Here is a 15153-nt window from a genome sequence, read left to right as displayed (position 1 = left end):
AGTCGTGCTGCCCCCAAGTCCGTGCTACCCCCATGGCCGTGCTGCCCCCAAGTCCATGCTGCCCCCATGGCCGCGCTGCCTCCGACGGCCGTGCTGCCCCCATGGCCGTGCTGCCCCCGTGGCCGTGCTGACCCCAAGGCCGTGCTGCCCCCAAGGCCGTGCTGCCCCGACGGCCGCGATGTCCCCATGGCCGGGCTGCCCCCATGGCAGTGCTGCCCCCATGGCAGTGCTGCCCCCGACGGCCGTGCTGCCCCCATGGCCGAGCTGCCCCCAAGTCCGTGCTGCCCCCAAGGCCGTGCTGCCCCGACGGCCGCGATGGCCCCATGGCCGTGCTGCCCCCATGGCCATGCTGCCCCCATGGCCGTGCTGCCCCCATGGCCGTGCTGCCCTCAAGGCCGTGCTGCCCCAACGGCCACGATGGCCCCATGGCCGTGCTGCCCCCGACAGCCGTGCTGCCCCCATGGCCGTGCTGCCCCCAAGGCCGTGCTGCTGGAGGGCTGAAGAGCCGGTTGGGTCCAGTGAGTGGCACGCTCCCCGCCCTTGCCGGGCTCTCAGCGCCAACCGCGTTGGCTCCTCCCATCCCGTGGTCCAGGAGGCCGCCCCTTCACTGCTGTCCTGGGTCCAGGACCCCATTCACTCTCCCCTCCTGTCTCCCCTCTCCCATCCCCTCTCCCCTCACCACTCCCCTCTTCCCTTCTGCATGCTGCATGCTGCGGGAAGGCAGCTTTTGCAGGGCTCCAGCTCTAGGCCCCAGGAATGCCCCCTCCTTGTACTCCCATGCCACCACCTGCACAGGCAGGGTGGCTGGTTGTGGGGCTGATGTTTGGCCCAAGAGAGAAGGACCCCTAGTTGAGGAAGGCAGGCAGCCCAGCAGAGCCCTGGAGAGGCTGCCCCACCCAGCGCTTCCCCAGCAAAGCAACAAGGGCAGCCCATGTGCAGGCCCTGAACACGAAGCAGGTAGGGATGGGAGGCAGGGCAGCAGAAGCTTAGGCAGAGGCCCCTGTCCCACTGAAACCTGGGGCAGGGCAGGTGGGAGGCAAAACCTAGAATGGCAGCCTGCCCCTCGTAGGGGACTAGTACCTCTGTCTGCACCCTGAGCCTGTAGCTCCCAGGGCTCCAGGGTGGGCAGGGGCTGGGGAGGTTCCTGTCTAGCCAGGGCCCTCCAGTGAGGCAGCTCTCTGACCTCCCCTCCCCTAGGTGGGGACAGGGACCACCTAGCCCCCCCCATTCCTGGTTTTGTTATTAAAACATTCCTTCCTCCCGCCTTTTGGTGTGCAAGCGCCTCCTCAGGAGCCGGGGCCCTTGCCCTCCTGCTTCCTCACCCCTTCCTGAACTGGCCAGGGAGTCAGGGCATAGGCCAGGGCCACAAGGACAGTACTCCAGGCTGGCCCCTGATATAGGCCAACCCTGGAATCCACAGCTACTCCAAGGCCACCCCGCCCGGGGCTCCAGGTGCGGCAGACCACAAGGAACGTCCTTTGGCCTCCCAGAACAGCTGCCTGTGCACTCAAGGGAATGCCCTGGCAGTGAGCCTGGGCTGGGGCAGGGGCCAGAGCTGTGGCCACCCACCCCAGTGGCTCTTCTGTTTGTGGGAGGTAGGAGGTGTTCCTGGGCGTCTCTTCCTCTGAATCTCAACCTAAATTAAGCAGCCCCATGTGACCTTGGCTGTCCCACTGGACAGGGCAGCTCCAGCCTCACATCACCCAAGGCAAACAGCTCCACCTCCCCCGCCTCCATGGCATGCCCCTGACCCGGGCCTGGGCTTCTCCAGCAGCCGCAGGGCTGCTGCCTCCTGGCCTGCAGGAGCATCAGCAGGACCACAGCAACCACAGCCCACACAACAGCTGGCTTGCAAGCAGCAGGAATGTGGCCGGCCGGTCCACTCCTGCCTCCCCACACTCCCCCAGGCCAGTCTTCCCTCACCCTCCCACCTCGGAGGGGAGACTCCGCCCTGGGACCCGCAGCACCTGCCTGCATGCCTGCCTGTGGTGGGCTTCTCCCAGGTCAGCCTGTCAGGCCCCTGGGTCTTCACTGACCTGTGGGAAGTTAAATGAGAAGCACAGGCTTGCCTGGGCAGATCTGCCTTGAGGCCCCTAAGCAGCACCTCTCAAGACCCTCGCCCGGCCACCACCGGGTTACCTTTGTTGAGTTTTGTGTGCTAAGCCCTGGGTGGTGGAGCCACCTCACCCACAATTCCAGGATCAGTCATGACACCAAGCATTGTTTTTTTTTTTTTTAATTTTATTACTCTTATGGGCTCTGCAGGTGTCTGCCCAAGCCCCCCCCCGACCCTAGAGCCCAGGGGGAACCCCTGCTAACCACCTCGGGTGTGTAACCAGAGCAAGGCACAAGGCTACCACCTTCTCAGGAAAGTTACTTGAAGTGTGATCTGGCGAAAGTTGGCCCCAGGGGATACAGCCCCTCCTGTCAGACCACATCTGCCAGCTCCTTCCCACTGGACCCAGGCCCCTTCCTCACTGGGCTGCTCTCAGCTCCACGGCTTCAGGCACCAGAGCTGGAGCTGGCACTGCGATGTGGCCACTCTGCCACCACTTCACACGCACACAAACCTTTCTCTCTGGGTCACATGAAGGGTGGGGTACAGTGGGTGCACGGTCCCTGTCGCAGAGAACAAATGAAGCATTGGGGACCCAGCTATGGGTGGCCTGTCCCTGGAACAGTCAGAGACCCACTCCAGGGGGTCCCGTCCTCTGGCTCCTGACCTGAGGGTCACTCTGCTGAGGGGTTCCTGAGCTTCAGGTTCTGCCCTCTGACCCCTCACCAGCTCCTCTGCCTTTGCTGTCCCCTCAACTGTCCCCACCTGAGCCCACCCTCACCACAGAGGCACACCTGTCCTGAGGTAGCCTTGGGGGTCTCCTGTGGGCTGCCCCATGCAGGAGCTCGTCCTGCCCCTGCTGCTGCTGAGATGCTCGGGCGCCTGAGGCTGCATGGCAACTTTCCCGCATGAGGTGGATGGCCCTGGCTGTGGTATCAGGTGTGGCTGCGCCCCGTCCTCAAGCAGTGCACCAAGCTGTAGCTTCCCTAGCAGTTTCAAGTTGAAAATAGGTTTCATTAAGGTGTACCGTGTGACAGCGAGATGCATGTCTGCACAGCAATGCTGACTGCTGTCCATCCACTCATAGCTCCCTAACCCTGAGAGCACTTGGGGCCCAACAAGGAGTTCTCTGTCCACATTCCTCTGGCGCCCGCTGCTCCTGCCCTGGACTCCCAGCTCTGTTGGTGCTGTGCCCTAGCAGCCCACGCCAGCACCACCCATGAACAGCAAACAGCAGGGCTTCCTCCTGCAGGGCTCAGCAGTTTGCCATCTTATGTGGGCACCACATTTGCTCAAGGTCCATCCAGGCCCAGGTAGCTCACTGGCTGCCATGAGGGAGTGGCATGAAGTGCATGGCAGGTGGGTCCTACATGTCTGTGGACACACACGCAGCAGACGCCGAGCTCAGCGTTGCACGGCCATCAACTTGTTTGTTCTTTCTTTCTGACAGTGCTGGACACACAATGTGCTCTCATTTGTTTAAACTGTAAGTTCTTACAGTCACTTTAGTTATCACACATGTGCAGTCATCACCACAGACCTGGTGTGGGTCTGTGCAGCTGCCTCCATCCCCAGGGCTGGGATCCGGTGGAGTCCATGGGTACCAGAGAAGACAAGTGCCCTGAGCAGCACCTTCCTACAGATAAGGCTGGGGTGTCCCGGGAGCATGTTGCTGTGCAGGGCACACAGCGAGGGGACAGCGTGGCCCCCGTGGCCCCCGGTCTGTGCAGTGTCCCAGGAGTGTGTGGCTGTGACTGATGTCCAGAGGGTAGTCTTGGTGAGGACCAGGGCCGCACGGCTGTACTGGTCACTGGCCAATTCCTAGGTCCCTGGCTCTCTTCCCTCAGCTGAACCCCATCCGTGACCATTTCAGTGACAGCAAAGGTGGTCCTGCCCACAGCCTGGTCTGAACCTCACTCAATGTTCAGCTGGCCCCTAGGCCCAGTGCTGAGTGGCTGCTGGGCTGGAGATTAGCTACTCTGGTCATTTCTGGTCTCCCCAGCCCGAATGGAGGATCCCAGAGCCCATGCTTTTCTCTATTCACTGGCTCCCCTGCCTTGGGCAGCGGCTTCCTGCCTGTCCCCTCCCCTCCGGACTTCGTGCCTCTAGCCCCATTTCCTGCTTCTCAGGGATCCCAGGCTGTAAAGGCCCACATTGGAAGGAACTGTGTTGAACAATCTGTGGTCACTGCTTGGAAACTTGACAATTTTTCCTCCATTTGTGCTCAAGTCCAACAGGCCCACAGGAGAGCCCCAGGCCTCTGGCCTTCCCTTGGGTCCCATCCCACATTTCCCTATGACCCCCCCAGAGCCCCAGGCTGCTCCCCTGTTCCCCCACCCCTACTCTTCCTGTCTCCATGTCTGGACAAGGGCCTGGCATCACAGGTCACATCAGGCCCTGCGTTTATGTCCCCAGTGCCATCACAGCTGTGGGGGGCCTGAGGGCAAGGGTTTGGCCTTGGTCTGGGAGGGCAATTCTGGCAGGAGAGCTGCAGTGTTGGCCTAGTGGACAGTGGTGGTGGCCAGCCTCGGGGTTGGTGTTGGTGGGAATTAGGCTGGCAAGCCTCACAGATGGTTTGGGGAGATGTGGTCCCTTGGAGGTCTCTGGCTCTTGGCTCTGGAATGCCCAGGAGTGGAGGTCCTGCTGGGTTTCCCCCTGACCCTCCGGGTTTAGGCAGGCATTTCTGTGTGAGAAATGAGAAATGTTCTTAGGACTGCTAGCAGTCCATCTGGGGCACCAAAATCCTGTATGGGTGCCAGTTCTAGTTCCAGCTGTTCCCCTCCAATCCAACTCCCCACGGATGCCCTGGGAAAGACCCAAGAGAAGCTCCTGGCTCCTGGCTTAGGGGCCCAAGTCTGACTGCTGAGGCCGCTTGGGGAGTGAATCAGCTTATGGAGGACCTTTCTTGTCTTTCCATCTTGCTCTCAATAACTCTGGCCATCAGATAAAATAAACCAAAGTTCATTGGGAGGGGGGCACTGCTGGCCAGGCAAAGCTGCGGCAGGGCCCAGTTCTCCAGTGTCTGCTGCTGGTCCTGGCAGCTCTGAGCTTGGCCATCCACCTCTGTACTGGTGCATCCTCCTGGGCAGCAGGCACTAGCCCTGCCACCCCCATGGGAGGCCCAGCTAGAGCTCCTGGCTCTGTCTTGCAGACATTTCAGGGGTAAAGAGCTCGCTCTCCCTGAAACACCATGAATGGACGTTCACAGAAGGCTGTAGGTTCCTTACTGCCCCCGCAGGAAGGGACTCTGGGTGATGGCTGGACATGAGAGACCCCACCCTGTGCCCCGCCGTTTGGCTTTCCTGCATCAGACGGCAGAGCAGGCTGCCCCTCCCCAGCCCCAGATGCCACCCAGAGACCAAAACCACAGGGGCACTGGGCATGAGGGCAGTGCCAGAAGTAAACTCTGATTATGGCCTCGAGATTCCAGCATCCCTCAGGGAATGCAGTTGTGGACTTGAAGAAGGTCAGATAAAGTTGTCCCCACTTCTGCACACTGTTCAAGTCCACGCACCACAAGTGTGTGGTCCCTAAGCCCCACCCACATGGGCCCCAGGACCTGCTCTGTCTACTGTGGTTCCAGAGGCCTTTACCCAGTAGAGCTCCCTGCAGGTCAACTCTGGGAAGGGGCACTGGACCCCCACTTCACAGTTGTGCAAACTGGAGCACCTAAGCCGGGCCACCAAGTGAGCAGTAGAGCTGCAAGTGGGGACACGTACTGAGTGCCAGGAGCCCAAGTCCTTTGTGGCTCCTGCCACCATGCCACTCCTACCCCGGAGGTCCCAGTGCCTAGCCACCCCTGGCCCAAGCTGTTGCCTGCAGATCCTGGGGCTGCTGATAGACACAGATGTAGTGGAACCCACAGGAACAGGCAGCAGAGGAAAGGTGGGCTCAGTCCCCATTTATGTGGCTGTCACTGGTGGTGGGGTCCCCTGGAATCTGTCCCCACTGCCTGGATTCAGGATTCTGTGCTGCCACCATCACACAGGGGAACGCAGGCCTGAAGAACCCGCTGGCAGCGGATAGCCCTGAGTCCCTGGGCGCTGGGTGGGGAAGGTCAGGATACAATCAGCAAGAATCAGCTCTGCCTAGACATGGGCAATGGGCTGGGCCCCTGCGGGCCCTGTGTGTGTGGCTGGGCTCCTGCGGGCCCTGGCTCTGCCTCTCCCCAGCTTCCTGCAAAGCTGTAACTTGATGTCTGGCTGAGCATGGCACATGTGGCCCCTGATTGCTGCTGGGCCCGGAACCATTTTTAGAGTGTCAGGGTTGGAAGGGCAGAGGGACACACCGCAGGTTCAGGGTGCTTGCCCTTGGCAGTCATACCTAGCCCAGACTGGACCCGGCTGTGATCCACACAGGCACTGAACCTCAGTCAGCTGGGGGACCCCCCCCAGGCCCCCACCCACTGCTATCCCTTGGAGCCTCTGCTGATTGGTCCATCCAGTGAGTCAGCCTGCGTCCAGTTCCTGCAGAAGGGATAGGCCATGATACCTCTGTCCTTGTGTCACCTGCCTGTGCCACAGGGCCAGGGTCCGGCCACACCCCGGCCAGCGTGGGCCGGACCCCCTGACCTGTGCCCAAAGGACAGAACAGGAGTGGCTTCCTGAGGATGTGTCACGGCTGCAGTCATGGGGGTATGTGCTGTGCCTGTGCCCACCCAGACCCATATTGGAGACCCTGGGCCCTGGCCCTTGTTCCCACATCTCTAGGTCCAAGATTAGGAGGGAGAGTGAGCTGGGGAACAGAGCCATGAGACACTCGGGTGGAACTGTGGGCAGACAAGGCCTTGTGATCTCTGAAACCACGCTGAGTTACCTGGGCCATCACATCCCAGGACTGGAGGGTAAACAGGCGGGATCCGGGAGCAGCCGGCCTGCAAGACCACATGTGCCCACAAGAGGGCAGCCGCGTCTCAGGCAGGTTGTCCTCCCACGCGGACACCAGGTCTGGGGGTGGTGTGGAAAGGTGGTGATGCAACCTGCAGGACCGAGGGAGCCCAAGGAACCCCTCCTAGTGGGGAGGCCTTCCTGGAGAGTCTGTGTCCAGCTCCCTGCCGGCCCGTGCCTCTGCGTGACCAGCTCTCTAACCCCATCTGTCTTTTTTTCTGTGTATTTCTGTTTTTGTCTCTTGCCTTCTTGGTCCTGGAGCTATCTCACTCCAACCCTCCGGGTCTCTGGCTGCAGCTGTGTCTTCCTCATTTGCAAGATGGAGACCACGTCTACCCCAAACCCAGGGCAGCTGTTGGTTCTCCTTTGCTTCTTGTGCCCAGGGATTACCTAAAGCCCCGTCCTTCATGAAGACTGACTGCCTCCCCCCCCAATCTCCTATCTTCTCCCATCTGCTGAGAAGCAGAGTCTGGGGCTGGTGGGGGTTGGGCAGGTGTTGCTGGCAGGCTCCTCAGCTCCTCTGAGGACAGCCCTGGGTAGAGGACATCCCGTGCCCTTGACCTCTGGCCTCCCTGGCCTTCCCTGGTCCTCAGCCTCTCTCCCTTCCCTGCCGGCCCTGCTGGGCCCCAGAAATGGCTGTTGGTGGCCCGAGCTGCCAGGATGGGGTGGCACAGGAGAGAGAGGGCTTTGATTCAGTGACCAAGTCTTTGGATACTTCAGTTGGAGGGGCTGAGGACAGGAGGTCTTTGGGCGTCTGTTTCCAGGCAGCCCAAGCTCTGGGGGTAGGATGATGATGTGGGGCCCCATTCACCCCAGTTCATGGCTGCGGCATGGCTGCTACGCAGCCCCTCTGGCCCCTCCCGTGGCCCCTCCCCGGCCCCCTGGTGGTCCCTCCATGGCCCCTGCTGTGGCCCCCCAAACCTCCATGGTCCCCCCATGGTCCCTCAGTGGATGACTCTCCATTGGCCCCTCTCTTCTTCTGAATCTGGGAACCCGGAGACCAGGATGAGCTTTGCTGCTGTCAGAGTCCTGGCTCAGCGCTGCTCCGAGTCCTGTGCTCGGTCTTGGAAGGAGCCTTGCCACTTCCTGCAACTCAGACATGAGCACGAGGGTCACCTCATTAGACTGCAGCCACCATCCCAGAGGAAAGAGCTGGAATGAAGCAGAGTCATGGGTCGTGTGCATGCGCGCTCATCCCAGTACTGTGTACCTTGTACCTGGGGGGTATGCAGGATGTATGTGTGCACGTGAGGAGTGTACTCACGGCTGTGGGTGGATGCATGTACTTGTGTGTATATGAGTGTGTGTGTGTGCACACCCAGAGGTACATACCAAGGGAGCTCTGTGACCAGTCGGTGCTTCCTTGAGGAGACACAGCATCCTTGATGCTCAGCCATGTCCTTGCAGGCAGGAGGTGCCCAGGTCAGCCCTGGAGGGGTGACTGTAGGCAGGAGGTACCCAGGCTGGCCACGGGGGCTGGTCATCTCAGGTGGGAGGTGACCAGGACAGCTCCGAGGGGTCAGGACACGAGGGGGTGCTCAGACCATGCAGGTGGGAGGTGACCAGGACAGCCCCAGGGGGTCATTACAGGCAGGAGGTGCCCAGACCATGCAGGTGGGAGGTGCCCAGGACAGCCCCAGGGAGTCAGTACAGGCAGGAGGTGCCCAGACCATGCAGGTGGGAGGTGACCAGGACAGCCCCGGGGGGCTCACCGCAGGTGGGAGGTGCCCAGGACAGCCCCAGGGGGTCAGTACAGGCAGGAGGTGCCCACGTAGCCATAATGGTGCTGGTTACTGGTCCTTGGGTGATGAGTAAGCTGGCAGCCTCTCAGGCGCTATGCGGTCTCTCCAGATGACTGATACATGACATGGTGTGGCAGTTCCCCTAACCTCTGCCAGTGGGAGGAGGGCACAGGAGCCCCACAGCCAACCAACACAGTTAACTCTGGCGTGGATGGCCCCATGGAAGAGCTCAGAGCTGGGGCAACAGGGAGCTGCCCCATTTCATGTGGGCCCTTGATAAAGTCGTCAAGAAAATTATACATGGCTCTGAAGTGTCATAACTGCCATTACAGCCTGCATCAGAGTTACTGGGTTTAAGTGAACAATTAGCTTACATGTGGCAGCAAGGGCTGGCAGAGGCCCGGCACGAAGCCTCAAGCCCACCTGGAGCTGTGGAGCCGGCATGGTCTCTGTGCGTTTGCAGTTGTTCTCCATAGCCTGTAGGGCAGTAGGACCAGCTGTGACTGACAGAGCAACGCTGGGGCAAGGCAGCTCAAAGTCATACCCGCGGAGGCATCCCAGCTGGCCTCGCTGGAGGCCGTGCACAGGGGTGGAGGGTGGGGGTGGCCCCATCCACGTGTCACCTCCTACACAACAGACGTCCCCTGCACACAAGTTCTCACACGTGTGTTCTCACAGCTCTCACATGGTTCCGTATACTCTCATGCACATGTGCTTTTTTGAAGATGTATTTCTTTCTTTTGAAAGGTAGATTTTTACAGAAAAGAGAGACAGAATCTTCTATCTGCTGGCTCACTCCCCAAATGGCGGCAACAGCCAGAGCTGCGCTGATCCGAAGCCAGGAGCCAGGAGCTTCTTCTGGGTCTCCGACAGTCCTAAGGCTTTAGGCTGTCCTCTACTGCTTTTCCAGGTCACAAGCAGAGAGCTGGATGGGAAGTGGAGTAGCTGGGATTCCAACCAATGCACAAGTGGGATGCTGTTGTGGGCTGAGGAGTTGATCAGTGCTTGTTGGCCTGGCCAGGAATAGGAACCTGGCTTGTGGATAAAAACACCTAGACTAATTGGACTCATCTGTATCCAATATCCTGCTAAATGAGGATGTGGGGGGAAGAGTATAGAAGGAGAGACTTCGCAGAGACTTCCACCATCACTGGTCTCCTGTCGGTGCTTCATCCCCAGACCCTCTCCCTGTCCACATTACTGGCTCTGCTGGTCGGGGCAGGATGCTGGCACCTCAGGCAGAAGATTAGCTTGCTATGTCAAGCTGCTGACCTTGACTCATGCTCATATTCCCACACAAATGCTCCCACCCACACACAGTGCGATCACGTATGTTTCACACTCAGGCATACATTCTCTCACACTCATTATCACATGGGTGAGAACATGACATCTCACACACAAATTCTCACACATCCTTCCACAAACAATTCTCACATACACACACACTTACATACACAGACAGCACAGCACCACAGGCGTGCCCACAGCTGGCCACAGACACACCCCTCATTCTCACAGCATGGACAGAAATACAGGTAATACGTATGCATAGCGTGCCCACACTCATGAGGACGCAGGTACACCCACATACTCACTGTGCACCCAGGGGGCCTGCCTGCGCCCACCACCCTCTTCTCCCGTGGTGCCTACTGGCACCGCTCTCCAATACTGCCCCTGGCACCCAGGGTCTGTCCTTGGGGCACCTGGTTCTGCTGACCCTCCCCCCCAAGTCCAGGTGTCTGTGCCTCTGTGAGTTCCAGATTGTGTCCCTCCCAGGGACTTGGGAAAAGAGCAGGGCCAGGCTCTGTGCCCTTCCTCCCAGCGTGGGTCACTGTGTCCTGGGGGTCGGCTGAGGGCAGGTGGTGGGGTGATACAGTGGGAAGGAGGGACATGGGGGGGGCACTCCAATCTCATCCCTGCCCCAGCGAGGAGGACTTCCGGTTCCAGCACCTCCTCCCTTGCCCAGGTGCATCCCATGGCCCCTGGCGGAACCAGCTCTAACCTTGCAGCACTCTCCACCCCTGGGAGAAGTTGGGGCTCACAAGTACTGCAGGGGTCGCGGTAGCTGCGGGAAAGTGAACTCTGCTCTACGGCCCCTTGCCGATGCCCTTGGCCCGGACCCTGCCCTGCCGCGCCCTTCGGGTCAGAGGTGAGACGGACCAGGCCGGAGGACAGGAAGCGGAACCAGCAGGGCTCCAGCGGTGAGGGAGATGGAGAAGGACCAGGCAGAACCGGGCGGGGCCCGCCGGACGGGGGCGGGGCGGACCGGGCGCGGGGACGGCGCGCAGCCGGGTGGAGGCCGCGTCACTGCGCACCGGCGCGGCGGTCGCGGGGCGGGCAGGAGCGGGTGCAGCCCGGTGCACCCGGCGCCCCGCTCCCGGCCGCGCCCTCCGCCGGCGATGCCCGCCGGCTCCCGCAGCCCGGGGCAGCCCTTGCGCACGGGGACGCGGGGCGCGCGCGGCGGTGCTGAAGGGACAGCGCCCTGCGCGCGCTGGTGGCGCGCGGTCCCCAGGCGGCGGGCCGGGCCCCTGGGGATGCCCTGCGCCCATGGCGGTGGCTAGGCGGATCCAAACTTTGCTGGCCGTGAACATTCTGGTCTTCGTGGGCATCGTGCTGTTCTCTGCCTACTGCCGGCTGCAGGACCGCGCTGGGCGGCGGGCACAGCTCGTGCGCGGCTCCGACCGCAGGGCGCGCAGCCGGCTTGCCGGGGCCGGCGCGGGCACCGACCGCGAGGCCATCCTGCGGCGCCTGGGCCACCTGGAGGAGGTGGTCTACAATCAGCTCAATGGTGAGAGTACAGCCGGATGTGCGGGGAGGGGCAGGGCTGAAGGATGCCTTTGCGCCCCCCCCCCGCGGGCACTGGGCGGGCACTGGGCCCTTGCTTCCCCCCGCCCCCCGCGGCTCTCTGATTTCCTTCACTCAAGGAATACTGGAGAGGGGCTGCTACCTGAGCTGCAGCCCTCAGAGATTCCAACTTAATCCCCAGAGAACTTAAGAAAACTTCTGAGGAAGTCCCCGAGGCCTGCTTGGAGAGCAGCCAAGGCGCTCTGGAAGCTGGGCTTGCTTGGCCTCCAGCGGTGCTGTGACCCCCTGACCCCAGGCAAGGACAGCTGCCCAGCTGTTGTGGCAGAAGTGTGGCGGCCTGGGAAGCGTGGGAAGATGGGCTCTGGCTTTCAGTAGGGCTTGGCAGGTAGTAGATGCCTGCGTGGACACAGGTCCTGGGGTGATGTGGGTGACCCCCCAGGGTCCCTCAGGCCCGGAAGCACTGCTGGTGGGAGCAGCAGAAGGGGTCAAGGCTGACCCTCTCTCTGCTCGGGGTTTGGGGGTCCTGCTGCTGGACTGGCGGCCTCAGCGAGTGCCCTCCATGAGGTGGCAGGAGCAGGCTTCAGCAGGTTTGTGTGCTGTTTGGTTTAAAGGTGGGCAGGGTTCCAGCTGGCGTCCCGCGTGTCTGAGGCCCCCTCCGTCTTGGGGCAGAGCAGAGCTGGAATCCTCACGAGCTGTCCCTGGCGCTGACCCTCCCACCCAGCCGAGGCTGAGGCTGCAAGAAGTTTTGCTGAGGCACGAGACCCAGCCAGCAGCTCAGCTCCTGTGAACTGCACCTGCGGGTGGGCACTGTGGTCTGTTTCCTGGGGAGAGCCGGAGGGTTACATAAAACTTGGGCAGTACTTGGGTTGTGTAACGCTGCGCCGGCCAGCTCAGCCAGGGCCACCCCCTCTCCTTGCCTTCAAGGTGAGAAGCAGGCAGGGATCTTGGAGGTGAAGCCAGGCGCTTCCACAGGGAGCTCGCCAAGTGGGGGGAGTGTCCTTGCCTTAGCCTCTCCCTGTCCCTCCTCCCTTTTCTCCAAGCTGAGGCCCCTCCCCCGCCCCCTCCTTGCTGGTCTCCTCTGTCACTCTCTGGTTTTTCTGTCGCTTTGGAAACACTCCCGGCCCCTCCCATCCGGTTGCAGGTGCAGGGAGCCCGGAGTTCTTCCTAGGGGAAGCCGCCTGCCTGCTCTTTCTCTCTTAGGCCCAGGTTGCCACCCGCCACTCATGGCCCGACACTTCCTGCCCTGACGGCCTCCTGGTGCCTCCCTCTGTCCCCTGCACCCCCTCCACCACTGGTCCTGCCACCTTCACGGGGGTCATCTTGTTGACCTTGTCCAAGTGGGCCATGCACTTTTGAATTCAGAGAACCCACTGGGAACACTGCGTCAGGAGACATGTGTGTAGGGGTCTGCCGGACCGCTGGACAGCTGAACCGCTGGACTCTGTCCTCAGGCAGAAACCCTCTTGGGCATATATTAAATTGTGTGTGGGATGGCATTGGGGGCTGTGTGCTCACAGCTGGCACAGAAGTCCTGTGAGCTCCAGGCTCTGTAAAGGAGATGGTGCCAGTCGCCCTGCTGCCAGGAGGGAGACACTGGCAGGTGCCCAGCCCTGTGGGGTCTGGCGTTGTTGGTGCTCGCAGGATGAGCAGGAGACAGCGGGGGTGGGAGCTGGCTCCCAGGGCAGCAAACACTGCTTCTCTCTTGCTCTACCCCACCTTGAAAAGCCACGGCCTGCCGCATCAGTGGCCTGCGCCCGTCCTCTGGATTTTCTGTCAGATATCCCCTCTGCCCTGCTGCCCTGGCTGTTCTATGCCAGTGACCCCTGCCCTGTGACCCCTGCCCTGTGGCCCGGGGACAGTGTTTGTTTCTCTGTTCCACCCAAGGCCTGTGGTTGCCATGTGCTCACACTGCCAACTTCTTTTTTTCTGAAATAAACGTGTTTTAGATCCGGCTAGCCAGGCTGAGTGGAAGGAACGGAGGCAGGCAGGCATGAAGAGGGGACTGGCCTGGTGGTTGCAGCTACAAAACAACGCTGGCCTAGCTGAGGCCTCCCACTGGATCACAGTGGCCCTTAGCAAGGCTGAGCGCCCATGGTTCCCCAAGGTGAGGAAGGTGCAGGCGGCCAGTGAGTCTCGTTTACGCTCGGCACAGCGGCTGTCTGCTGAAGTGAGTGCTCAGGGCACTAGGAGCTGCAAGGGGCACCTCTGAGGAGAGCGTGGGGACATGGCCCAGGAAGGGGCGTCCACTCCTCTGAAATCCCGTAGCTGGCTGTTTCCCTGGAAGGTCGAGTATCTGAGTATCTGCTGTGATTGAAAATTCCACAAAGACAAGGCTTTGTCTGGTTCCAAGTCTACCCTGCAGATGCATAGACAAAGCCACCTGGTTGACCCGCAGGATCCGGAGTGGGGGGAACACCAGACTTTGACGCCATGGGTTGTCCCTCAGGAGACTGCCTGCTGTCCATGTGGGTTGCGGGGAGGGGCCGGAGGTCCTAGGTGGGCCTCAGCACAGAGCTGACCATGGGGCTGCGTGAGGACCCGCCCTGCCTTGCCTCCTCCAGGAAGTACCCAGGATTGCACTCCCACCTCAGGTCTTGCAGTCCCTGGGGCAACCCTTAACTGTCACTACACTTCCTTTTGTCCCTCCTGTGTCTCTGACAAGACTGAGGAAGCTGCTCTCAGCCAGGGTCAGCTCGTGGAGGGCACATGAGGATTAGGAAGGGCTGGCGAGGTGATGGGGCTGTGAGTGTGGACAGGGTCAGAAAGGGTTTAGGGTGGATTGAGGGGTTTCTAGGGAAGAGCTCTTATTTATTTTTAAAATGTTATTTGAAGAAGCCCAGGGTGATGGCCTAATGGCTGACCCTGGCTCCCTCTGGGCATGCGTGAGCGTGGGTTGGTGAGGCTCTGAGCTTTGCAGTGTGAGCTCTGCACTTGTTTGTAGTTGAGGTTTCCCACTGGGTGGGGGTGCACTTATTTATTTTTGTTTGAAAGCTAGGTTGTATAAAGAGAAGAGAGACAGAGAGATCTTCATGCTACTGGTTCACTCTCCAAATTGAGCGGAGCTGAGCTGATCTGAAGTCAGGAGCCAGGAGTTGCTTCCAGGTCTCTCATGTGGGGGCAGGGTCCCAAGGCTTTGAGCTTTTTCACTGCTTTCCCAGGCTATGGGCAGGGGCTGAAGGAGAAGTGGAGCAGCCTGGGCACAAACTTTCACCCATATAGGATGCTGGTGCTTGCGGGTGGAAGGTTAGCTTGTTGAGCCACTGTGCTGGCCCCTAATTTTTTTTTTTAAGATTTATTTATTTTTATTGGAAAGGCAGATTTACAGAGAGGAAGATCTTCCATCCGATGATTCACTCCCCAAGTGACCGTAACGGCTGCGTCGATCCGGAGCCGGGAGCCAGGAGCTTCTTCCGGGTCTCCCATGTGGGTGCAGACTCCCAAGGCTTTGGGCCATCCTTGACTGCTTTTCCAGGCAGGCCACAAGCAGGGAGCTGGAAGGGAAGCAGGGACTCTAGGATTAGAACTGGTGCTCATATGGGATCCTGGCGCATTCAAGGAGACTTTAGCCACTAGGCCATGGCACCAGGCCCATGGCCCCTAATTTTTTTAAGGTAACTGTTTTAAACTTATTAATACTTCGAACTGTATTGGTGTTCTAGAA

The 15153-nt window shown here is 60.5% G+C and overlaps 1 protein-coding gene across 5 annotated transcripts in view; it reads left to right on the top strand.

Annotated features, from left to right (window-relative positions):
* The first annotated feature begins 11225 nt into the window (after positions 1 to 11225).
* GALNT9 (polypeptide N-acetylgalactosaminyltransferase 9) overlaps positions 11226 to 15153 on the top strand; it is a 28231-nt gene continuing 24303 nt past the window's right edge. For all 5 annotated transcript variants that reach the window (XR_005884592.1, XR_005884591.1, XM_040987166.1 and 2 more), the window contains exon 1: positions 11226 to 11475. Coding sequence is in view for 3 of the 5 variants with exons in the window: in XM_040987166.1 (XP_040843100.1) it covers positions 11235 to 11475 (241 nt within the window). In the remaining 2 variants the exon portion in view is untranslated. The remainder of the gene's footprint in view (positions 11476 to 15153) is intronic.

This window comes from Ochotona curzoniae, unplaced genomic scaffold (assembly GCF_017591425.1).
Source record: "Ochotona curzoniae isolate NIBS_2020 unplaced genomic scaffold, NIBS_Ocur_1.0 contig_46, whole genome shotgun sequence".
NCBI classification, from domain to species: Eukaryota; Metazoa; Chordata; class Mammalia; order Lagomorpha; family Ochotonidae; genus Ochotona; species Ochotona curzoniae.
This window is presented reverse-complemented; position numbering and strand designations above follow the sequence as displayed.